At 42.5% G+C, this 26,569-nt stretch overlaps 3 protein-coding genes across 3 annotated transcripts; 2 read left to right on the top strand and 1 right to left on the bottom strand.

Moving 5' to 3' along the window:
* Positions 1-1,618: 1,618 nt before the first annotated feature.
* prdx6 (peroxiredoxin 6) lies at positions 1,619-5,353 on the bottom strand. The gene is made up of 5 exons (XM_030372432.1): positions 4,973-5,353; positions 4,071-4,227; positions 2,592-2,735; positions 2,185-2,331; positions 1,619-1,961 (listed from the first exon to the last, which is right to left on the bottom strand). The coding sequence occupies exons 1-5, from the start codon at positions 5,062-5,064 to the stop codon at positions 1,836-1,838; spliced, it is 666 nt and encodes a 221-aa protein (XP_030228292.1). The 5' UTR covers positions 5,065-5,353; the 3' UTR covers positions 1,619-1,835.
* Positions 5,354-5,401: 48 nt separating this feature from the next.
* plpp6 (phospholipid phosphatase 6) lies at positions 5,402-9,638 on the top strand. The gene is made up of 2 exons (XM_030372431.1): positions 5,402-6,060; positions 7,249-9,638. The coding sequence occupies exons 1-2, from the start codon at positions 5,580-5,582 to the stop codon at positions 7,614-7,616; spliced, it is 849 nt and encodes a 282-aa protein (XP_030228291.1). The 5' UTR covers positions 5,402-5,579; the 3' UTR covers positions 7,617-9,638.
* Positions 9,639-20,458: 10,820 nt separating this feature from the next.
* On the top strand, positions 20,459-26,405 carry LOC115555622 (dimethylaniline monooxygenase [N-oxide-forming] 5). The gene is made up of 11 exons (XM_030372583.1): positions 20,459-20,561; positions 22,577-22,716; positions 23,160-23,348; positions 23,459-23,624; positions 23,753-23,895; positions 24,102-24,301; positions 24,765-24,900; positions 24,980-25,199; positions 25,299-25,371; positions 25,460-25,712; positions 25,845-26,405. Exons 2-11 carry the CDS (start codon positions 22,585-22,587, stop codon positions 25,998-26,000), a joined length of 1,668 nt encoding a protein of 555 aa, XP_030228443.1. The 5' UTR covers positions 20,459-20,561; positions 22,577-22,584; the 3' UTR covers positions 26,001-26,405.
* The last annotated feature ends 164 nt before the right edge of the window (positions 26,406-26,569 follow it).

The following is a 26,569-nucleotide window of genomic DNA, read 5'->3' as shown; positions in this document are numbered from 1 at the left end:
ATCAACGTGATTTGCATTGTTATGTTATGCTATGTTATGCTTTGAAAACATGAGTTGTAGGACCATTACAGTGTATGTGCCGCCCCCTGTTTGTGGTATAGGCCTATAGTACAATTTTTTTTTATTTTTTGAGAGTTGTTGGGCTTGAAGAGAACGAGGAGGACATCTACTGGTCAAAGGGGAACACTAAAATATTGAGCATTGGGAAAGCTGCTTACATTTGTTTTTAATTGAAAACATTTTGTCTTGTTACTGTTACTGTATAGCACATAGGCAAAAAGGCTATTAGGAAAAAAATTGTAGTCGAGTCACCATGTGGAAATTACTATTCACCCCATTTTAAAAGTGCATAATTTAAACATCTCTAAATGGTTCAGCTTGAACAATTAGGAACAATTAGTTTTTTTCAGTCGCTTTGGTGTATTTCTCAGATCAGAATTGAAATTCTGATCTAACTGTTCAATCTTCACATATATTGTGTCACTTGTGCACATCAAAAAGGCAGTTTAATTTCAGTTTAAGTCTAATTTCTTTGAACAAGTTGCAAATGCTATGGTACATTCATGCTAAGGATTATTTACAATTCTCTGCTCTTTCCTACATTATCATGTCAGGTTGATAAAAATGTATTGTAATGAGTCTCTATTGAATAGTGTCACCCCAACAACATGTAGGCATTAGTTCATTGCATGAGTCTTTACATGCAAAATGGTTGAACAAGTTGTCATAATATGTCAAGCATATTTCTATACATTTACATATTACTTTTTTTTTCTAAATCTGCCCTGTAAGTTGCTACCAGGTGAATCTTCCCTTTGTCTAAAGAAGGGAAATGTGTAAAGTTTTAGATCAACAAACTATCAACCAGTTTACTGAAATAGCTCAATGGTGTATCTCATGAACCATCAACTGGCAAGTATATACATAGCTGGAGCACAACACAATGTTACAATCTCTTACAATGGAAGGACAAGGTCAACAGCCAGAGAGAAGATGAAGAGGAAGAGGAGTGAGGCTGTGTGAGAATGGGAATTTGTTGCCCAACAGACGTCAGGTAGTGTAGGAAGACTGCCTTGTAATTCCTACAGCAATGCATGTAGAGTCGACAGTCAAACAGTCAAAGCGTAAATGCGAATCTTTTCCAGTCTCTTGCAATCAATCTCCCACATACACTAAGGTGTAGCCTACAATTGACAATAATTTTCTTGAAAGCTTTAGCCTTAGTTTACATCAGAACATCCCTCCAGAGTACTTTTATATTGACAACATGACTAATTTGACTGTCTTATCCGTACACAATGACTTGACATTCTGATGGTCAATGTTCATTGACAAAGATATTTACTTTTGAGAGATGAACTAAGGATTTTTAGCAAGAGACTTGCTTTTGCAGGTAATCCATGGTGTTTTGCTATTTGTACGAATTGTTTCGAGAAATGCATTTACTGTTTTTGCAAATGTTGATGATTCGAGAAATGTACCAAAGTGACTGAGGAAAACTGTAAAATGCATTATTTCACCCAGCCCCCCCCCTCCCTAATTTAACTCCCTTCAAATTGGGATGTTTATATTAATTCTAACGGCATATATGCCCACAGTTTCAATCAGTACGCAGAAGTGTGCTCTGAAAGAAATAAGTCTTTATTGTTGTCATTCAATAACATGCATGTAGAGTATAACGTTACATGTTTGAAAACTCTAGAGTTCAGTTGATTTGGCGGTTTATTCTAAGTGCTTGCATACAAATCTTGGGATATCTGAAACATGATGAGAGTAGTGAACTCCATGGTGAGTTGGATTAGTGTAATTGGTGTTTGGGTAGTCCAATTGGCTGATCAGGGCTGGGTGAAGCGCAGGTATTTCTTCCCAGAAGGCAGTTCCTTGCATGTCACCCCATTAGGAAAAAGGGCGGTGGCCTCTGCCTCAGAAAGAGAGGGGATGACCATTACTTTATCACCAGGCTGAAAACAAAAAGTAGAAGAGAGGTTTGATTTGCATAACAATAATTACAATTTAAAAAATGACAGCAGCTTTCGTCAGGACAAAATTATACAAACCATTTATAACCACATTTTTTTTGTTCTCATGAAGTGTTCAACCTATTAACTAGTTAAATTCCCTATGATTAAAAGTTGACTTCTAATATAAATGTTACTCTATCTGTGGATCTTGGCATATCTGTACCTTCCAGTTGACAGGGGTGGCCACCTTCTTCTGAGCGGTGAGCTGCAGGGAGTCTATGACCCTCAGCAGCTCATCAAAGTTCCTTCCAGTTGTTGCTGGGTAGAGAATGGACAACTTGAGCTTCTTGTCCGGTCCGATCACAAACACCTGGGGGGGACATAGTGAGTTGGGTTAAGTAGAAGATATCCCCACTGCTCAGGGATTAGACATCAAAGATTGTCCATGGGTTATGAAAGGGCCCCCTATGTTACCACACGGTGGGATGTTAATTAGCCATGAGAACTTAGCATGCATCTGAGCGGACAAGGCCACATGTGGAGTCACTATAGGGTATTGAAATGGTGGGTCATGCCGTAACGGCATCGACCTTTAGAAAATGAGGATGGGCGGCTAAGGAAGACTCTTACACAGCGGGCAGTGAGAGGCATCCCATCCTTGTCGATCTCATCCGGGTCCAACATGCCCAGCTGGACTGAGAGCGATCTCTTGTCATCGGCGATGATGGGGAAAGGCAATGGGGTGCCAGTTTCACCGTTGAAGGCCATCACATCCTATCCAACAGAACAACAGGGATACTGTCACCTTAAGGAGATACATGAGCCTTTCCCCATCCCTTCAAAAGGGGGGTTCCTCAATTGGATTGAGTTGAGTTTAGGGGTGGACAAAAAAAATCAATATTCATTTCAATCGCGATAAAATGTACCGTGATAACGGTGAATTTTTTTGTAGTAATTAAGCCGTCTAAGAAGAAATAGAAAAAGCAGCTGAACCCCTCAGTTGTGTTTATTTTTAATGCGGTAAGTGACTATATGTTCAATTTGATAACATATCGGTGTACAGTTGAATTGTTACTGTGTGTGTGCGTGCGTGCATGTATGTTTGTGTTCGTGGCCATTTTTCTGTATCCTGAAGCACTGCTAAACTCTGTTAACATAAGATCAGCGTCGTTCTTTAAGATATAGACTTTGACTGAACTCTGATGTTCATCTTGTTTCATGTTTGTTTGGCGGTAATGATACGTGTACGTCTCTGAGAGGGGGGTTGACTTAAATTTGCAGGGTCACAAGTAATGAAGCGATGTTTTGACAATAAAACATATATTTATAGTTTACTATGGTAAAAATGGTTGAAAGGATGACATGACATATAACATAATTAAATGTAGGGGTATTGTATTCGGCCTATTCGTGCCGTAGACATAATATAATAATAATGTGTTATTGATTGACATGGGCTAAAATGATGTGCCTGCCATAACATTAACCTTCAACACTCATTCACTTGCATGCATAACTATACATTTAGGTTCTGAGTAGTCAACATTACGTTTTTCGCCTTAAAGTGTACGATTTTATGAAAATGTAAAGCAGCAGATTCCCACTTTTGTATTGCTTTTACAGTTGAAGAGCATATTAAAACAAATAAAAAGGTAGCTTTATTTTTATATGTGGCCATTCCAAGTGGACCTTGCATTTATCCAGAAAAAGAAAGAAAGAGAAACTTGAGTAAATAAGGTAAAAGCTTCCGCTTCATAAGCTGGTCAGAGTTCACCGGGATATTGTGTAACCAAACGGTCAAAAACACACACACACACACACACACACACACACACACACACACACACACACACACACACACACACACACACACACACACACACACACACACACACACACACACACACACCTTATCAAGTTCATACACTCCCTCACGTTGACACTCCTCAATAAACCTGAAATACTGGTCTTTCTCTTCCTCAACTTTACTGAAAGGGGTATTCATTATTTAGCATCGGCCTCATTGTATTACCTGGGGGTACTCATTTCCTTGGGAGCAGTTACCAAAAGCAGGAATTGAAAACCACAGAGTAAGTGCATGACTCAAACCTTGCTCCAGTTGGTGTGGTCCTCCACACTGTCGATGGACAGCGCAATCATCTTGACTCCTCGTTTCTTGAACTCACCGGTGATGCCGGCCGCACATGCAAGCTCAGTGGTACACACGGGAGTGAAGTCCCTTGGGTGGGAGAACAGGATCCCCCACCTTCAAAATAAAGCATTATCGTTTAGAATAGTGTTTTTCAAACTTTTCCACTAGTGTACCCCCTCTAAGATGTTTTTTCAAGTGAGTACCCCCCTTCACCGCAACAATATTAAATAATCTATGTGCGTTTTATTTGTCAGTGTTAACATGAACATTAAAAAGGGAGACGTTTCAACCACTTGAACCACTTGTACCACTCGATTTTCTATTCTCCAGCTTTCAGAATTTATAGTTATAGTAAGCTTTACATTATGAGTACCACCTGCAATATTCCAAAGTACCCCTAGGGGCACCACCCGTAGCCCCATTTGAGAACCAGTGGTTTAGAATGTCAGGTTAATCAACGATCATCACTAAACTTAAACCAACTTTCCCCACCAATGGACTGATTCAGTAACTTCAGTAATTGTTAGGGGGAGTAAGTTGGGTGAGTGCTGTGTGTTACCATTTTGTTGAATAGCACCCATTCTGTATTCCGTCCTCATATATTATGTATAAAAAGTTTCCATAATCCATATGTTGTTAAAAATGTGTTTACCTGCATCATTTGTTTATAATAATAACCACAGAACACTTGTAAAGTTCTCCGTAGTTGTCTTTATCTGAAATCCCTAAAACGTATATTAAAAGCTCTTGTTATTCATAACGTTAGCTGATGTAGGCCGGTTATGCAACGCAGATGGGCCTCGTGATGCAAAATGATACAGTCAATTAAGCGAGAACTAGAGCAGACCAACGAACTTACGAGTCTCCTAGGAAGTCGTGGAACTTAATCCTGCCGATGGTGGTTTCGGCTTCGAAGTTGGGGAACACATCTCCAAGCAAAACCCCGGGCATGGTCCTGTCTCACCGATAGGCAAAATTGGACAATGAATGGCGAGAGTAGTATTGGTTCGCTCGTGAAGTTCAACCGCACCATATGAACGGCCACAAAGTATCTGAGTGGTTGTGTGAACCCGGAAGAAGGCGTGATTTTCCCTGCTACGTAATTCGATAAAAGATGTTGATTTTATTTATTTTTCGAATTGAAAATACACTATGGAAATCATTCTGACTAGCAAGGTACCTATTCTAAAAAACCTGAGCAAATATATTGGCTACTCGAGGGAACTGTAGCGGAAGGTGCATAGCCTGCCTCTGAAAATACAGTATTTCCCATCTACCATTGCGGTAGGAACAACAACAATGGCGGCTTGAGGAAGTCGTTCGGGACGTGACAGGAATGGTCAAATGTGAAGCAATGAATTTAAATAAATAAATAAATCGACATCCTGCGCTCAAGTCACCGCAGAATACCGAAAAGCGTGGTGCATTTGGAATAGAGAAAACTGTGTATTTTCCAAGAGATACAAATGCCTTCTCCAAAAGCGAAAAACCCTTTACGGAGCGGTGGTAGTCCTGTGCTTGGCAACTCCAACGGCCGTTTCGAGTTCATGTCGCTGAACCGAACACCGCCACCGCACCTTATCCAGAGGCAGGGCTCCGACACTACTACTGCCCGGTTAAGAGCCTCGGAGAGCCCCACACGGCGCCGCGGCTCCGGTTCTTCCACCGGTTCAACCAGCGGCCAGGGGATGCCAGAAGAGGACTGTATGCGGCTCAACCCGTCTATCCTAGGAATAGCGCTTAGCTCTCTTCTTGCCATAGACCTGTGGCTTTCCAAATGCCTTGGGGTTTGCGCCTGTGAAGATTCCTCATGGGGTAGTATTCGACCGTTGATGAAATTGATAGAGATCTCCGGCCATGGGATCCCTTGGCTGGTTGGGACAGCCTACTGCATCTATAAGAGTGACAGTACTGCAGGACAAGAAGTCATGTTAAACCTTTTCATGGGTAACCCGTTTTTTGTTCTTATACTTTTGGCCTTGCCTACGATTCCAAATATTAAACATTTATTTTACAAGATCTTTGGGAATTTAACATGCGGCACACTTCACGTAGCTGCAATCTGTGCTTGTTGTGAATGACCGTCAGTGTCGAAAATGTTGAATGGAATTTAAGGAATAGCCATTAGTGCAGCCATTGAGTCAATTCTCAGGAAATGCTGTGTATTCTCCACATCTTCCATGAGCGATAGAGATGTTGACCAAACTTTTCCTAACCAAGACCAATTTAAGAATCAAATGTAGATATAATCTGTCAACTATCAACGACTTAAAATCGTCGTCAGTCATTTTTTGTGCCACAGTGGGACCAACCAACTTGGTTGTATTGTATATTGTAGGAATTCGGTGGAGCCTTACATTCTCTCATACATCGATACATACTAATACGTAATACATTTATATATGTGCCTGGCCTATACATTCAAATTGTATCTTAGTTTATAACATCACATTATGCAATATCCATCTACATTTGGAGGCCTACTGCCTGTGAGTTCTGTTTAGAGATGTGAACTACAATGGTCAAGTTATATCACTATCAAGCCAGTGCCTTTCATTGCCAGAAATTAGTTACCTATTATATACCTTTGATGGTCTAACGTTCTCAGAGGTCAAAGGACAATTTGTGAAGAAATGTGTTGATCATAATAATAAAAACGCAAAGTAGGTTCTCTCACATTTGTTTAAACGTACAGATTGATGGACTTTTTAAATCCAACATAATCCTTCGTCTCAAAAAGCAGGTCATTTTGGTACGTCAAGGTTTTTCCTTGTATTGAATAAATCATTACATCCATAAATAGAAATAGTAAAGTGAAAGCCAAGATCTGGAAGGAAAGGGGTAATGGATTCTGCATTCAGTCTCCAGTTTTACCTGATTAAGTTAAAGAAGATGTGTTATGACTATTTTAGAGACGTAGAATTCAGGCTCCAAGAAGAGTCCCAATAAGATTAGCTTATTCTGTGGTCCAGTATGACCTGCTATATGTAAGTGAATGCTTCTTTATAAATCTAAACAGGTGCCCTTAACCTTGTTACCATGTACAACAATGTCTACCATTTTGTGCTTTCATTGCTGCCATTTGCCTGTTATTGGTTATACTGACATTGTTCTTCTCTCGCTCTCCCTTCACAGCCCTGCTACTGGACCTGGTCCTGGTGGGCATCGTCAAGGCTTCGGTACGCCGGCGCCGGCCTGTCCACAACCGCATGGACATGTTCGCCACTTTCTCCGTTGACCGCTACTCCTTCCCCTCCGGCCACGCCACGCGTGCCGCCATGTGTGGCCGCTTTCTCCTGGCCCACTTGGTGCTGGCGGCACCGCTGCGGGTGCTTGTCCTGCTGTGGGCCGGCACTGTAGGACTGAGCCGTGTTCTGCTGGGCAGGCACAACGTGACGGACGTGCTGTTTGGCTTCTGGATGGGCTACTGCCAGTACAACCTGGTGGAAATGCTGTGGCTCTCACCGCAGGCGCTGCAGGCGCTTCTGGGACAGCTGGAGTAATGAGGGTTAGAGAGTAGAGGGGTCCAAGGGTAGGACAGCAGGGAGCATGGTGGTTTTCACCGGCTGAAGCCAGTGTTTTGTTTTTCAAGTTAATGCATTCATCATTCCAGCCTGTGAAATAGCAATAGTTTTAGTTTTGCTTTTTCTAAATAACAGGAAGAAATGTAGGTGCATATTGACTAGACCTCAAATCTGAGCCAAGTTATTGCATATGAGAATACAATTTGTACATAGACCAATATTGCTCACATTCCATGAAGTTCTAAGCATAAAAAAAACCTCTTTTTTTTTTATTCATTATAATTGTTAGCTCCCCCCCCAAAAAAGAGTTAACAATAAACTATACATCCGGCATGAGCATCATAGGATTAAAGACAAAAGTAATTAATTAACAGTGGTGGAACTCTGTTTCTATTTTTGCAGTATATAGGGGCACAATTTGTACCGTATTAAGTATGGACTTATTGTATATAATATATATTTAAATCAATCAAATAATTCAACTCCTGAACAAGGTCAAGATTATAATTTTGCACCTATTGAACTTCCTTAAACCAGACAGATTCCATCTCCAGCCTGTAAAATAGTGCCCAGAACACAATTAGCATTTCTGCCAACACATTGCATGTAGCATGCTTTTTTGAGTAGCATCTAAAAAAATACAAAGCCATCGTCTTATAACCTGCCTGGTGTATTCTTTAGGAGGCATTAAAGACTGACCAATTAATAAAAGAAAAAATCTGTTGCATATGTCCTGTGTACTTTGACAACTGAAAATTGTCAGTGTCTGAATATAGTGATTCTGTTTAAGAATAACTTGTTATATGGTACGAGATTGACCATATTAATGCTATGTTCTGTCAATAATTAGAGAACAGTTTTGTAATATGACTTGCATGCAGAGTCTAGACACTGTAGACCGGTCATTTTAAGGAGTTATAAGCAATCTCAGAGTAGGCCTTTGTTTCAAAAGCAATACAATACAATGCTGTTCCAAGATTTTTTTTTTTATTGAGGGACGGAGAGATGAAGGATCAATGAATGTTAATGTCCCAGAGATTTTATATGTTTGTGATGTTAATGATTAACATGTGGTGATATTCATGGATTTTCAATGTTTCCCCTGAGATTTTTCCCATCTACGGTGCAGAACTGTTTGTTCGGGGCGCTATGTTGATGTGTTTGACAGTGTGCAAGGTACTGATATGTTCGTGCAGTCGTCAACACAGTGCCGATGTGCATGTGCACAGTGCTGATATCCGTCCATTAATGCAATCATTCTTTTGCATTAATGTTAGCAGAAATATTGTTTTCTGTCTGCAATTTGTCCTCTGACCATCAGGTTTTCATTGTTCGGTTGCTTCTGTTCTACACAACCAAATATGTAGGCCAGCTTATAATATGGCGCTTGTTGGGTAACTGCATCCCTTAATGGTTCCTACATTTAGTCGTAAGCCATTCATGGACTAGTGCCACATACATTATCATCTGTCTTTCGTTATGGTCAGTATTTTTACACAATATTTCTCCAATGACAATAATAAAGACAATGCAACTCTTCAGGGCGGTGCAGTAGTGGGCAACTATGATATTACAGTTTTTCAATAAAACAAATAGCTTTTGGGACGCCCAACATAATTTGTTATTACTATATATAGGTATGGTTTTCATGCCTGATTGCAGTGGCGCTAGTATTCCAGAAGCGGCGCTGCGCCACTGCTGGATGCGTGTAGGTGAAATACTGACTTATTCACCCTTTGGTTTGATGGGTTTTTAATTTTTTTTCTGTTGTCCTATAATCTGTGCTATGATCTTCTGCCATAAAGGTTCCCTAAATGCTCTCTTTTGCAAAATTGAAGAAGCTGAAATTACCTCGCTGTTGGCCTTGGTATGAAATTGTATAGGCTAGTGCCTCCTCAAATTGATGAATCAGGATATTGAAGCATAGATAGATTCCGTAATAGTGGTGATATGGAAATACTTAAAGTAAGGTGCAAGAAAATAAAAACCTGCCTAAACAAACTTATGATCTTTTAACTTGTCACCCAAACAACTTCTCAACAATTCACAAAATATGAAGGGGTGTCCTTTTGCACGCTTGCTTGCCAAGTAGAATGGCTGTGAATTGGACATCTCAATCATAAATAATAAATATAATTCTTATTGTCTTAATAATCACAGATGTCCTTGCACTGCACGACTGTAGGCAAGGATAGGGTCAGTTCGTTTTACTCTTCGAGTCCTAGCCTTGTTAGCACTGCAGAATATGCCTCCCTGTCCTTAACTTCGCCAAACCTGTAGGCTACCCTAATGTATAGGTTCTACCCATCTGTACATTTATTCATAAACTCATAAATATCCAATTTCTAATGAGAACCAAAACAGTTTCGGGCAGACACAATGCTCACAGACAAATTGAAAAGTAATTGGCGTTTTTATAGATGGACGTGTAAGCATGTTCATAGACAACATATTTTATTCTCTTTAAGACCCAGAATGGAATTAAGGTTTCAAGACTAGAACTGGAACTCGGAATGAGGGCTCCAATTTTTTTTTTTCTAATTTAATTATATCATACTTGAGTTTGATGTAGTGCCCTTTACATCATATTAGGTGTTATATCTCTACTTTACTTCTGAATCAAACAGATTTCAGAATTGAATCTAAATAATATGGACCACAGACACCTCCGTTGCTTGCCGTGTGCGTATTTAATTGAATAAAACTTCCTCGACGCCCCACCCATAATACCTACGAACATTCTGATAGGGCGTGTTCCTCATGGACATGACATCCCTCCATTTCTTAGAATTAAAGTCTTTTCAGTTACAGAAAACATAACTCAAGACTTTAATTCGCATTCCAGGAATTCTTGTTTCTTCTACTTTCTGAACGGTCAGATTTGTAACATAACCACCAGAAAGGAACGTATACCTATTCAAAAATCAATCAATCAATTAAAATCACATCTTGGTTAGTACTATACTAGTCAGAACTCATTACTTAGTAAACATATTGCTTTCCTTTAAGAAACCTTAAAGCATGTGTGTTTTTATCTGTGTGTCAACGTTATTTCTGTTTTGTTGACTCTGAGTGTCTATGGTGTGTGTGTGTTCTTCTATCGCCTCGCTGGTTCCGGCATCATCCTCAGCTTCCTGTATTTCCCCCTTTTCTTGGAATGTCCCTTGCTTCAGTCCATTCCCTTCGTACTTCTTGACAAAAGTGGTGTTTCACGCATACCTCGCTCCTGTTGGCGATTCCACTACCACCTTGTTTCCTGTCCTGCTGATTATCTTGTGTGGTGTTGCATTGAATGTGGTGGAGAATTTGTCCGTTTTGTCTTGTCTCAAGAGCACAGTTTCACCAACACCGACCTCTGATAGGTGTGCTCCTCTGCATACAGCTTGCTCTTTGCTTTTTTCTCTGTCACGATCACAAACTACCTGATCAGTGTGCACTTCAATCAGTTCAGGCAGCTTTCCTCTTACTTTTTAGGTTGAAATGCAATTCAGCAGGGCTTTTACCTGTTGTCGGATGGATGATGGTCCTGTAAACTGTCACATACTTTCTCAGTTCTTTTTTCCAAACAAGTCCATCTGATTGAGCAATCCTGATCCTTTTCATGAGTTATGCCTTTGACGCTCAACCTCTCCATTGGCCTGAGCATATTTTGGAGTAGTTTTCGAGTGTTTGATGCCATTTTCTTCACAGAACAGTCTGAATTATTCGGATCAGAACTGAGGACCATTGTCAGACTTACACGTGACTGGCAATCCGTGTCTGCTGAAGATTGACTCCAGACTGTCTATAATTCAGTCCCTCCAGAAAGATGCAGCATTTTTTGGTGATTGTTGTGGCCAAAAATAAATGAAATGAAATTGCGGGAACTTGCAATAACTGCGGGAACTTGGAAAAAATGCGGGAACTTGCAAAAAATGCAGCTTTTCGATGACGAAATGGGCAATTTATGCGGTGAAAGTGCGGCATATTAGAAAAAATGCGGCCCCCGCATGAATATGCAGACTTTGGCTAATTATGTGTTGAATTATCGCATCGATCGCATAATCACGTTTTTCTGGAGGGACGGATAATTGTCTCTGCTGTGGTGGTGGTCATGGCATCATATTCATAATACCGAAATAATCTACTACCACCAGTATGGAGTGGTTGGACGGAGAGGTCCCAGTAAGTCAACTGCAACGCCCCGCCAGGGTCCATCAGGTAGCGTTGTGGGCCTCAGTGGTTCAGGTGGGTCAGGTCTAGCAACTATCTGGCATCCGTGGCAGGCTTTGCAATGTCTCTCAGCTGCCCTGTCCACGCCAGGCAACCACACTTTAGTCCTCTGATGTTGCTTTGTTCCCACTATGCCCAAATTTCCCTCGTGGGCTAGTGCAAGTGCACGTGTTTTCAAGGCCTGGGGCAGCACTATACGTGCGCCTCTTAGAACAAGATATCCTATTTTGCATAGCTCATTTGCAATGATAGCATAGGGGGGTTGGCACTTCTCAAAGTGTCCAGTTCCTATGGCTTTGCGCACCTCCTGGAGCTCTTAATCAGTGGCAGATGCCTCCTCCACTTCTCGAGTAGTGAGTGTCTTTGGAGTCGTGTTCACTGCCACAAACCTTATGTACTCCACAGCTCTGTGCACATGTTTCGCCTGTTCCACGTTGTTTGGCAGGAGTCTTGATAGCGAGTCAGCGATATTGTTTTTACCTGCTATGTGTACTATTTTGAACTGGTACGACTGTAGGCGAAGAACCCATCGCTCTATTCCTGCACATGGTTTTGAGTGGGGACCATATATTACTTCCAGTGGCTTATGATCTGTGACTAGGTCAAACTGTCGCCCATACAGGTATGGATGTACAGTAGTCTCTCACAGCCCCAAACTAGACCTAATGCCTCTCTCTCTGTCTGAGAGTATCTCTGTTCGCAATCAGTTAGGCTACGGCTTACATAGCACACAGGGACTTTAATTCCTTTCTGGTTTTGCACTAGGACTGCGCCTAACCCCACAGGACTTGCATCCGCTATTACCTGGGTGCCTCTTTGTCGAAGTAAGCAAGGGTGGTTGCTTCAGCAAGACCTGCTTTCAGAGCACTGAATGCTTGTTTTTGCTCGGGGCCAAAATTGAAAGGCATTTCTTTCCTTGTCAGGCGCCTCAGTGGCTCTGACAGAGTTCCAAACTGCGGGATAAACCTATTGCTGTATCCAACGAGGCCCAAGGAATCTACGCACCTCTGTGGCGGTCTCCGGCTCCCGTGCTTCTGTCACAGCTCGCATTCTCTCCTCTGTCGGGCCAATGCCCTTTTCAGACAGCAGAATGCCCATGAAAATCAATCTGTCCATGTTGAACAGACACTTTCCGGATTCCGTGTTAATCCTGTGTCTCTGAGTCTTGCCATGACTGCGTGCAGCCGTCTGTTGTGCGTCTCTTGGTCAGATGCGTGTATGATCACGTCATCAGATATGTTCTCCACTTCTTCAATACCAGCTAAAGCATTGGCTATCTCGTGCTGATATTGTGCGCTGGCGGAGGAAACACCAAACAACAGTCTTTTATACCTGTACACTCCGTTGTGCACAGCAAATGTGGTGATATCACGTGAATCAAAAGTCAGTTCGAGTTGATGGTAGCCCCATTTTAAATCTAACTTGCTGAATACGATTAAGCCATTCATGCCTTGAAGTAGCTCATCCACTTTCGGTATTGGAAAGCGTTCCCTCACTATGGCCTCATTGGCCGGTCTCATATCCAAGCAAAGTTGGACATCATTCCGAAGGTTTTTGGACAATCACAACCGCGCTCACCCACAGGGTGGGTCCGTTTACCGGCCAATGATGTTCAAGTCCACAATTCTTCAATTCTGGACTCTACTGCCCCCCTAAGGTGGAATGGAATGCGCCTGAGTGGCTGGGCTACTTGTTTCACCTCTGGGTTAATGTGTAGACTGACCTGTCTTGTTTTTAGTTTTCTGACTCCACTGAAACCTTCGGGGTACTGCTGCTGGAGTCTTTGCTTAGTGCTTGTGATGGCAGCAATGTTGGCACCTATTCTTAGGACCCCCCTTAGGTCCCCCAGTCCCTTCATTGTCTCTTTTCCCATCAGTGGCTCACCACTTTCCCTGATTACGATGAACTCAGCTTGTTCCGTGTTCTTGCCTATGGACACCTCACACGTGGATGCCCCCTTGACTGTTAGTGGCTGATTCGAAGAATATGAGTCAAGTTTCCTCTCTGTCTTAGGAACGTAGGAGTGGCACTTAATGCTTTCTGCTTTCAATTTGAGTCTCTCTGGCATGTGGAAATCTTCAATGGCAAATGCAAAGTCCTCACGTTCATCAATATTGTTCACATTTTGTTTTGGGTTCCCTTAGTTTCCTTAGTTCCCTTATGCCTTTATTGTGGCATACCTTTGCAAAGTTATCTTTTCCTTGGCACTTGTGACACACTTGCCCTCTTGGAGGGCATTTCGGATCACGGCCAATATGATCGGTATTCACACATCTGTAGCATTTCCCATAATTTTTATTGTCTCTGTTTGGTTTACCTTTTGTGTTCCCATATCCATGCTTTCCCTTTTTTTTTTAAGAGCAATTTGGTTAAGAGCGTCTTTGAAAGGTCTAGCCAATAAACATGACAAGTCCGCCATTTGTTCATCGATGCTCTCACAACGGGCAGCTATTTCCAGTGTAGATGTAAGCATCAATCCATGACCCTCTTCTAAAAGTTTCCGTCTCACATATTCCGACGTTCCTTTCCTTTCCTATCGCATCCCTGTCAGATTCTCCCCCGTAACCACCCCGTCTCACACCGTGTCTCTCAGACGTGTAGCAAACTGCTGTACCATCTCACCTGGCTTCTGGTGCATTTTTTGAAATGCGTGCCATGCCAGCGCTGTGTTGACTTGGGGTACAACGTATGCATTCAACGCCTTCACTGCCTCGTCGTATTGGGTTGCTTCACCCGTGTCCAGAAGAGCTGAGAAGATGTCCTGTACGTCTGGTCCAGCAAGATGAAGTAGCAGTGCACGTCTCCTTTGCCTCGTAGCATTAGGTGAATCCGCGGCTACGATAAGCCCTTTGCCGTCTGCATACAGCTGGAACGACGTCAGCCATCGCTTCCATCTGGAACCTAGTGTGGCTGGCTCGGTGTAGCATGCAAAATGCTGAATCCCGGATTTCTCCATGCTAACGAACTAAACTGTAGTTTCCAACTAGCTAACTCAAATTAATCCTCGTCGCCATTTTTATATCTCTACTTTACTTCTGAATTAAACAGAGATTTCAGAATTGAATCTAAATAATATGGACCACACTTAGAAACCTCCGTTGCTTGCTGAGTGCGTATTTTAATTGAATACAACTTCCTCACCCAACCCATAATACCTACGAACATTCTGATAGGGCGTGTTCCTCATGGACATGACATTCGGTAGCCTCGGTATACCCATACCCATACCCTTTTGCGCTGCTAGGTAGCCTGGATTCCATGGATCCGATTTTCTCCTGAGATAGGGAACCAATCACAGAACGGGGAGGGACGGCAAGACGATGACGACGTCTATGCGAAACACCCATCGTCTTCTTTCTCATCGAATTTCTGTAACTTTACATACGTCATCTGGTATAATTGATACGATCGGCTATGAGCAGTGTTCACGTTAGCCGGATATAGCCGGACATTGGCCGATTGCACGCACGCATGGCCGGTATAATAAAATGTAAAAGGCCCACATGTCCGAGAAAAAAAATAAAGAAGTTCGCATTTATGTATGAATTAATCAGTAGCATATGAAAACCAGTAGTAGTTCTTGGCCGAGCTCACCAGGGAGGCAAACACGAACGTGCCTTCATGAATGTGCGCAGTGCACCCGCACATGCATAAACATGTCACTCAGTGGCCACGCTGTTGAACGCTGATAATTGGCTGTCATCAGGCGAAATTCGCTTTAAAGTTGAAATATTTCAACTCGAGCGAATTTGACGCGGCAGAAATCCTCGTGAACGCGCTCGCCTGTGCACGGCGAAAGTGTGGCGCGACAAATCAAAACTTGTTGACGGTTTTCTCTCACGAAAAATTTGCCCGATGCGCGTCTCTGCGTTCACTTTGTATGGGATCTTGTCGCCCCGTCGCGTTTGGTGTGAACACACAAATCTTTCCCGACTGGGCAAAGCTGGCCAAAATCACCAGTACAATCCCTGTGTCCAGTGTTCCTGCGGAACAAGCCTTTTCTCTCCAAAACAGGATTAAAACATCTATCAGAAACCGGCTAGCTGAGGAAAAGGTGACGAGGCTGATGCGCATATCGAGCCCTGGGCCGGGCCTGATGCGCATATCGAGCCCTGGGCCGGGGTTGAAAGACTTCAACTTTCCGCGAGCAGCGGAGCACTTCCATGCCATGAAGTTGCGCCGAAAGTAGCCTGCAAGAATTGCAATTATCGAATTAGTTATTTTTTACCCGTTTACCATTTTTGCCGAGAATGGCTGTTATGTTTTTTTTGCCTAGGCTAATTTAATAAATGGCATTTATTGAAGCAAATTAGTTTGTGTCGTTTGTCGTTTAAATGTGGACTTCTGGTGATTATATAAAGGGGACTTATTATACCACCAGGTGTGAGTGTGATTAGCCTTACAAGCCGTTTCGAAAATCTGCCTAATATGACATCACTAGTGGGTGTGTCCACCTAGATCTGTGCTGGATAAATCTATCTACCAGCCTACCCAGTGGACTGAAGTAAACATTGCTCATCTATCCAGCACAGATCTAGGTGGACACACCCACTAGTGATGTCATATTAGGCAGATTTTCGAAACGGCTTGTAAAGGTGCGGCCACACCAGACGCGTATCTCGCGTACTTCGCGTATGAAATCGCCATTTTTTCCATAGGGAACCATTGGTTTACGCGCGTATTACGCGTATTACGCGTATTACGCGTATTAAAGATCCCATGCCATGCTATTTATGGATGCTTTAATATAGGTATTAGTTGGCTACAAACACAGTATTCAAAGACGTCCCCGAAATTCAGCCGTGGTGCAGAGTTACAGCCACTCCAAACCAGTCGCACATTGAGCTTCCCCCAAACGCGCTGTTTCGGTGGGCGTGTCAAGGCAGGTCAAGGAGGGGGGTGGGGGTGTGGCCCTGAGCAGCTTGTAGCCACAGTACAATGCGCTCTGGTTACGGTGGGCGTGTCAAGGCAGGTCAAGGAGGGGGGTGGGGGTGTGGCCCTGAGCAGCTTGTAGCCACAGTACCATGCGCTCGCCGCTCTGTTGACGGTGGATGTATCGCAATGGCTCGTAGAAACCCATATTATACATAGATATCTATATAATATAATATAATATATGATGTATATTATCACCTGGCCCTGCATGCGCTCTGTTTACGGTGGATGTATCGCAATGGCTCTTATAAACCCATATTATACATAGATATCTATATCATATAATCTATAATATATATTATCACCTGGCCCTGAGCAGCTTGTAGCCACGGTACCATGCGCTCTGTTTACGGTGGATGTATCGCAATGGCTCTTGGAAACCCATTTTATACATAGATATCTATATCATAATATATATTATCACGGCCAAAAGCTGTGTGAGCCTCCAGACGATCAAACGACCGCGTCTTCTTCAGATTGATGTGGAAGTGGAAGAACCAGAGACGTCGGAGAACCCGACGAAGTCCTTTGCGATTCATTATATCGTCTGCACACAGGTTTTGGCCGTGATAATATGTATTATTTGATATAAATATCTATGTATTATATGATATTATTTAGATGTAGAGCCCCAGGACTGTAACGCTGCTGGAGTTGTTATTAGGATCTAAACAACACGTCGGACTCTCGTCTCTGGTATTTCTACAACGAGACTCGTAGTGGGGGTTATCTCAGCCATGGTTGAGAATGAATTGGGGGAAAGGAACTTTGGCTTTGGCTCCCTGAAGTACATGAACCACGACATGGAGGAGAAGGGGATTGTTGGCCGCGAATGTATCCCACTTGAGCCCTGCTTCCCGCCGCCTCGGCAGCGGTCAGCGCTAATCACCGCCTCCTGAAGCGGTGGTCCATCGGCAGCGTGGCTCCGGCGGGAGACGACCGCGGTCAACAATCCCTTTCTCCTCCATGTTGTGGTTCATGCCTACTTCAGGGAGTCAAAGCCAATGTTCCTTTCCCCCAATTCATTCTCAACCATGGCTGAGATAACCCCCACTACGAGTCTCGTTGTAGAAATACCAGAGACGAGAGTCCGACGTGTTATGCGCCATCACACCAACAGCAGAACGGTTATCCAAATAACAAGGAAGTGTACAACACTTGCGTTACAGTCCTGGAGCTCTATATCTAAATAATATCATATAATACATAGATATCTATATCAAATAATACATATTATCACGGCCAAAAGCTGTGTGCACGTCCAGACGATATAATGAATCACAAAGGACTTCGTCGGGTTCTCCGACGTCTCTGGTTCTTCCACTTCCACATCAATCTGTAGTAGACAGAACCGCGCGCTGCCTGCTGCCTGCTGCCTGCTGCCGGCGCAAGGCACCACCGCCCGGCTGCCCGCTGCCGGGCGGTGGTGCTTCGCGGCGGTGGTGCCTCGCGCCGCGGCAACCGGCGGCAGGCAGCATGTCGCAGTTCATGTACTTCGATGTTGTTCTGCCATTGCATTCAAAATTCTGTAACTAGCCTGTTACTACGAACTAAGCAACTACCATACACGTATTAGCATTTAGCACTAGCTCAATCACGACTCCTTCAGAATTCTTGTGGGTGGTTACGAACCAACCAAGTGGGCAGGGCCATGAATAATAGTTTGACAACGCTACGTCACAGTGTCACCTTATCCAGATTGGCTCATTTCTTCTGCCTTTTTCCTTTCATTGCCTATTGCATTCAGCAGACACACTGCATAGATTTCAAACTTACCACAGCTCACAAACTTATTCAGACCTATGTTATTTAACAAACAACAGGAAAAATGTGATTTTAATGGCATGGGCTCTTTAAGCAACATTTTACGCGCGTATAGCGCATATGTGGCGCGTATATTTACGCGCAATACGCGCTATACGCGCGTATATCGCGTATATCGCGTACATTTCAAGAGTTCAAAAAATTGAACTTTTTACGCGAAGTACGCGAGATACGCGTCTGACGAGACACGCATTGCCCAATCAGCGTTGAGCTTGACCCGACGTCACTGGCAGAGAGTAGTGAGCTTGGACAGAAGCATACGGCCGACATCTTTCTTTATTCTGTGTGGAAATAGTAACATAGTTACGACATTAAATGCTTTATGGAAACATTTCTAGCGAGAAATGTGCATTTTACTTTCATAATGTTCACTCGGTGAATGTGAAGGATGTTTGGTTTGATAGTTATGACGAAGAGGGAACGCTCCGTTCACTTGCATGGACAGAGTCTCTGGTTACTAAGCAACCTCAACGTCTTGGCGGACTATTTCTCTGCTGGGAAACACACCAGACACACCATGTGAAGTTATTTAACCCGATTATTGTTATTTATATCCGAGATTATTTAATCTAACCCGATCTAAACTCTATCACCCAAACACGGCGGCGTTGGGGTTTCCTACCTCGGACTCCAGCGCAGCCACGGCCGACAACTTTCTTTATTCTGGGTGGAAATAGTAACATAGTTACGCCATTAAATGCGTTTATGGAAACATTTTTAGCGAGAAATGTGCATTTTACTTTCGTAATGTTCGCTCGGTGAATGTGAAGGATGTTTGGTTTGATGACGAAGAGGGAACGCTCCGTTCACTTGCATGGACATGGACTCATCTAGGCGAGTGACGTATGCGCGTATGGCGCGTATTGCGCGTATGTGACCATTTTTGACACAAAATGGTCAAGCAACATTTTACGCGCGTATCTCGCGTAAAAATTACGCGAGATACGCGTCTGGTGTGGCCGCGCTAATCACACTCACACCTGGTGGTATAATAAGTCCCCTTTAATTATTAGTGAATAACGTCCGGAATATATTCCAAATGTCAGATATTCTGGAATAGTGTCGGACATTTGTCCGCCCAAGAAAAGGTCTAGCGGGAATATGAGCTGGCTATGAGCTACGTACAGCCTTATATGATAGAAATTCGTAGCGCCCAATAAACGGCTCTGGGCAATCGTAAACCACGCCTCAAATACGAGAAAATTAATGTATGGTTCCCAGACTTCTTCTCAATGTAGATTGAGATGAGGTCTGCCGTTAGCCAGGCTAGACATTAGGCTACTTTAATTCAAATCTGGACCTGACGTAGCCTACCAATGCATTCGATTTCACTTACATAATTTTCATCAGTTTAAAAGTATAGCCTACTATGAATTGTATTGTTCTGTATCGTCTAGTCTGGCATATAGCAGAATGCTGGTTTGATTGTCGGATTTATATATGTCAGTGGAAGTCAAATGAGGTATGTGGGAAAGGCGCCATTATTACAAATTTTTACTTTTGGAAGCTTACACTTTGATGTGATTGTTTAAATAAAATATCAAATATGTATTCAGTTTATCATGAATGGTTTGCGATGTAGGCCTAGGCCGAGGTATTCCGAGATCTATATTCAGGGCTTTGACGGATTAACATCAGAAGTAACCAATGGAACATGCATCGATCGACGGGAAACATGAAAGGTGCTGACACAATACTTGTTCATCGGGCTACTTGAGAGGAGTGAATAAAGTTCACGTTTATTGCCAGACCACCAAACTGGTCAATTGGGAAATATTCTGCACTTTGGTCAAAGTGAAGTTATTTGGCCAAAGTAAATATATAACATTGTGCTTGCCCATATAAGGTCATGATAGGATAGGGGGGGGGAGAGGGAAGTCTACACTCTCAGTATAAAATGTTGAACCTATTTGCCCTTTTCCCATTTGGCTTGGTAACGGATCAACCCGCAAGGTAGGAAAACCCCACAGCTTTATGTGGCCTGATATTGTATAATATAGTGTAGGCATAATGCACATAGTTGATGTTGTCTTTTATAGTTTAATATTTCCTGCACCACTTAATCAACTCAAATTACTATTTCATTTTTATCTACTTTATATACTGGGTTTATATATGTTGAGGTTAAAATGTTTTGCTTGGTGAGCATCGTAGCACCCATTGCCTTATCTAGAAGTCAATGATTTAAGTGTAGGATAGCCTACTATTGATATTTTTTAGGTTTGAACACAACCACTGTATCAAACTGCTGGTAAAAGACTGCCTTGGCATCCTTTGAAAGGCATTCCGAGAGCAGCCAAATTGAAAGCCTGATTTACAAAACCAGAAACACAGCTTTTATAGATGGCCTACATGATAGTTGTCGGAGAGATGTTCCATTTCCAGCAGAACAGTATAAACAATCGGGACCGTTTATAATTGTTGGTCTATAAATAATAAAATGCAGACTGACTGATATTGTTCTAAAAATCCAAATTGTGCTACACCTTTTCCTTTTTACCTCAGTTTCATTCCAACATAGAATATTAACAAATTTACCAGCAGCGCTGCTGAGTTGTGTGGGAGGTGAGATCCAATGAGAACCGGTGTCAATTCTTAATGCAAATAAAGATAAATAGAGAAAAGATAAAAAGGTTTTTAAGGATATAGTATATGAACTTGATGAAACATGAACAGGTGTTGACACTTGACCCCTCTATTGAAAGGTGAATATAATTGAACGATACCAAGCCACACAATTGCAATTTTCCTTTACGACCTCTAGCGGGCCGCGGAGAACATGGCATGGTAGGCAATTTACTCAATTCAACTTAAACGACCCAGGTGGTTAAAGATTAGGCGTGATCCCTGATTTCAGTAGGTGCACTCCAAAATAAGTTATCTCATAAAATGAAAGAACAACACCCCCTTATAAGCAGTAGCATGAAAGACTCATTATTTTGCCATTCATTTACGTGCAATTTCAGTTTTCAGTCTGCAATCTTTCTATTCTAAGTCATCTGCCTCTACACAATTAAGTATGTCCGCTACGTTTCTATTATTAAGTCTTTTTTTGATTTCTCTTTATGCTTCCAACATTAAATCCAAAGACATTCATGAGCTAATGACACCTTACAATTTCATCATGTGTTTTTATTGTTCTATAGCAGATCACAATATCTTGCTGACTGTCAGTATTCTTCCGCAATATTTATCAATGACCATAATGATAATGTAACAGTTGAGGTTGTTTCTGTTGGGGTACCTGTGATATATATTTATGCTTTTAAATAAAACTAATTGCATTTTTGCAAAGTTTTCGTGCTCGTGTCAAAACCACTCTAGGTAGTGTAAATATAATAAAGTGTTCCAAGGTCTCAGAATTAACAGAAATAAATGTTACCAGTGTTTTGTGTGTTCTTAAAGCAATTTTTTACCAGGTCTCAACCCAATAGAGAATTATTTTGACAATGGGGATCAAATTCCAAGAAAGACCCGCAATTAGCGGGTCTGATTGAAGTGGCTCATAACACAATCTTTGAGGCACCATTTTTAGGCCAACTGTAGTTAACATATAGCCATTATAGACATTACAAGATCAATTCGTTCATTTTAACTTTCAACGTTTCTGTGTCAACTGGCACAGACCAAAATGCCTCTGGATGCAATTAGATGGCTCTAAAACCAATCAGAGCAATACAATTGGTGATGGGGTACTTCTCCGTCACACACAAGCCACCCCATATTAGGTAGATGGTTGTGATGGCCTGACCTGGACCAGATTGGGCCAGACCATCTGCCAGAGCAAATAAAACATGACCTCACTTATTCGTCTAGGCTAGTGAACATATCCAAGAACATGAGGTTAAGTAAATTGGTTGATATCAAAAATTAAACACTGTTCTTACAAATTAACAAACATTTCTGTATGTAAATTATAAATTTGAATTTTCTTTCTTTTTACAATGATTTTAATTTGTCCCTTTTAGGTCCTAACATGGTGAAAAGGGTGGCAATAATCGGGGCAGGGCCCTCTGGTCTGACCAGCATGAAAGCCTGTCTAGAAGAGGGAATGGTGCCCACCTGCTTTGAGAGCAGCGACGACATGGGGGGCCTGTGGAAGTTCAAGGCAAGACTGTGTTCAAACCAGGGATTGGCAACTTGCACCATCCCTTCTTTGTGGCCCTGTTAGATACATAGGTCCTTGTCTAGGTCGGGGCAAATATTGAGCCATTCCCAAAATCTATCAATGAATGAACCTCTGTTTTATTAGTGTGTCCCCACCCTCCCCCCCTTTATAAGTGTCCCATATAAATTATAATTGCAGTAGAAAATGCAGTTAAGAAATACTAGAACCTTTTGAGTGAATTATTTTCAAGAGTAGTATAACATGAGAAATAAAAGCATCAAGGTGTTACCTTTCAGGCAGGAAGACAGTCTTCCTTAGTATATGACACAAGTCTTGGCTTCATTCTGATGTGGCAACCTTTTTAGATGACAGTTATAACTACAACTCCAGCCATGTAAAGGTTGGAGGTAAAGCCTCTCCTAAAAAACCCTATCCTCCTCCAGGAAGTTTCTGAGCCAAACAGGGCCAGCATCTATCGCTCACTCACCATCAACATCTCCAAGGAAATGATGTGCTACAGCGACTTCCCAATCCCTGCCGATTACCCAAACTACATGCACCATTCCAAGATCCTCAAGTACTTCCGCATGTATGCTGAGCATTTCAAACTGCTGGAGTACATCCGCTATCAGGTATAACATCGGAAACTTGCACAAGGAAATCAGAGAGTAATATTAGATTTTATTGATTGGTCAAATTTGCCTTAAATCCATAACATAATGATTTATGTTGTAATGCTTAGACCCTAGTGAAGAGTGTCAAACAGAGACCAGACTACTCCCGTAGTGGGCAATGGGAGGTCTTGACCCAAAGCAAAGATGGACAGGAGGAAAGACATGTATTTGATGCGGTCATCTGCTGTTCTGGCCACTACACCTACCCCCACCTGCCTCTCAAGGAATTCCCAGGTAACCCAACATCAGCCAATCTAACCAACATTTTCTCATCTCTGTGGATTGAAAATTAATGACTACCTTATTGTTTCTCTCTCTTTCTACCATGTTGTGTGTATGTGCACATGTTTGTGTGTTTTTAGGAATTGAAACATTTGAAGGGAAGTACTTCCACAGCTGGGACTACAAGGGACCTGAAGACATGCAGGGGAAGAGAGTGGTTGTGGTTGGCATTGGAAATTCTGGAGGGGACATTGCTGTGGAGGGGAGCAGAGTTGCAGAGCAGGTTGGAAAAAATATAACCCCACTTTTGCCTTGAGATGTCTAGTTGTATAATATATCAATACCTTTGCAGGCACACATCTACAACATGATATTGAAGCTTGAATCCACAGATCATCTACGGGCTCGGCTTTCCCCTCTCTATGACTTTGACTTTATCTGACAGGTGTCGCACTGTGTGTTCACCATGGTATCATTTGGGTGTCGCAGGTTTATCTAAGCACTCGCCGCGGTGCCTGGATCGTCCGCCAGGTCTCTGACAATGGCCTGCCTTTGGACATGAAGTACAACACACGCTTTGTCCACATCCTGTTCCAGCTGATGCCTGTCTCCTTCCTAAACTGGTTTGGTGAGGGGAAAGTGAATGCTATGTACGACCATACCATGTACGCCATCAAGCCCAACCACAGGTACCGTTTTTCAGTTCACTTTATAGCATTTGTTGGTACATTTCTCATAATTATAATTGCTTTTTTTTTTTTTTCATTTTTGTTTAGTCCACACCGTTAATATTGGCCCAACATAGCACAGTACACTCATATAGGAAGAATGAGGAGACCCAGGGATGGAAAAGGACAGTATAGATGAGGAGAAGGAACATAGCATTATATATTGAACCAAATACAGATAGAAATAAAGTACTAAAGTACTGAGAGATGACGATAGAAGGTCTAGGAGTTATGTAAAATTATAAGGCTTCCAACAGGGCTACACAGTGGCGAAGAGTCTTAAGAGATTAACAAGGCAGTCACATATTTCACAAATTTACCTATCTATCAACCACATTTTTTGCGTCCTGCAATATGGTCATCTGTTCTCTAATATCCCACCAGCCTTTATCCGTGTCACCCTCTGTACCCCCCTGTCAAATAGACTGTTTAGTCAGATCCCAGTCTTCAATGATGAACTGCCCCTCAAGATTCTGTCTGGATCTGTGGTCATTAAGTCAAACATCAAGGAGATCCGTGGCTCTACGGTGGAGTTTGAGGATGACAGCGTGCTGGAGAAGGTTGGACGGAGATACATTGAATGTTTTTCGACTATAGGTCAACATCAGTTTCGGCCCTGATCTCTGCATCTGTTCACAGGTGGATGTTATCGTGTTCGCAACGGGGTACAACTATGATTTCCCCTTCCTCCCCCAAAATGCGATGTACAAGACTGGGCACCGCGTAGGCCTTTACAAGCACGTTTTCCCACCCACCCTGGAGCACTCCACATTGGCTGTGGTGGGTTTCATCCATGCCCTGGGAGCCATTATGCCCCAGGCTGAGATGCAAGCGCGCTGGGTAGCTAGTGTCTTCAAAGGTGAGTTTTCGTTTTTTTTTTATCTACGTTGTCACCACCTGCACTAAACTAAATTAGACTGTTTTTGACCTTAAGATATTATTATACATTGACTCCAAGGCACGAAGAAGCTTCCTCCTACGCAGACCATGATAAAGTCTGTCGAGAAGGACACCAAAGTTATACAAAAAAAGTATGAATCAAGTTTTATATATTTTGTAAATGTTTCCTAATAACCTTATACTTACATAATGCTGACTGCCAATGTTATGTCTCTGCAGCTTCATCGTGTCCAAGCGGACACCCTTGCAGGTTGACTTTGTCGACTACATGGATGACCTTGCGGGGGAAATTGGAATACGCCCCAGCCTTCTCTGGCTCTTCTTTACAGACTATGCCCTGTTCAAGAGGCTGCTGTGGGGCCCTATGACGGCATACCAGTACCGTGTGACGGGAAAAGGGAAGTGGGATGGGGCCCGCAAGGCCATCTTCACTCAATTTGACCGCATGTATGAACCACTGAAGACCCGCAAGGTCCGTAAGCCTGCCCTGCCACCCCTTTATGATACAATGGTTTAGAGAAGATTTTTCCTGTTAAAAATGTGGCCAGGCAGGTCGTGCGATTTATTCAAATTCGCTTCTTGTTCTTTTTACATCTCTCGTCAGGTGGACGGTCAGGACCAGGGAACTTCCCTTGCAGGTCTGCTGTTCAAGTTGAGCCTGACCGCCATGGTCGGAGGAGCCGCGGCATACTACGTCCATGCCCGCAACCCCAACACCATCCCAAACCTCATCGCCAGGCTGCGCCCACAGATGGCCTGAATGGGGTCTAAAGGCTGTGCTCACATTATAACAATAGGAAACCATGTGTAGATGCTACAGCACATTTGGGGTTTTGTTTCTGACGTCTTCAGTGAAGTCATCTCAAGTTCAGCATCGTAGTAACAAGGCTAGGTCTTTCAGTATGTTCTCTTTGCCAGAGGTCTCTAATCTATGAGTTGATCTTGTTGGCTTTGATAACACAGCATCATTTCGATATGTCTGTCTTTGGTAACTATGTCTTTAATAGATAGACATTAGTACTTTTATTAATTTCTGATTGTTAATCATGATATCTTAATTGTTAACTACTAATGCAGATTACATTGGCATGTCCTTCAACATTTTAAACAAGTTGAAATAAAAAAATATATATTTCTGTTGCAATAAAGTCAGAATTTAATTCAGTCGATTGTATTCAAGTTTTGTTTAAATTTCCAGGACATAAGTAATGTAAATTGCTGTTTAGGGTTAGAGTACACCTTTTTTGATAGTGCAAGCTCCCCAAGAAGCTGCCTGACTCCTTTATAACTCATGTCCATGTGAAATCCCCCTTCCTCTGTCTCCAGGTC

This window comes from Gadus morhua, chromosome 12 (assembly GCF_902167405.1).
Source record: "Gadus morhua chromosome 12, gadMor3.0, whole genome shotgun sequence".
Classification (NCBI taxonomy): domain Eukaryota; kingdom Metazoa; phylum Chordata; class Actinopteri; order Gadiformes; family Gadidae; genus Gadus; species Gadus morhua.
The sequence above is the reverse complement of the archived record's forward strand: the minus strand, read 5'-3'. Positions and strand labels throughout refer to the sequence as shown.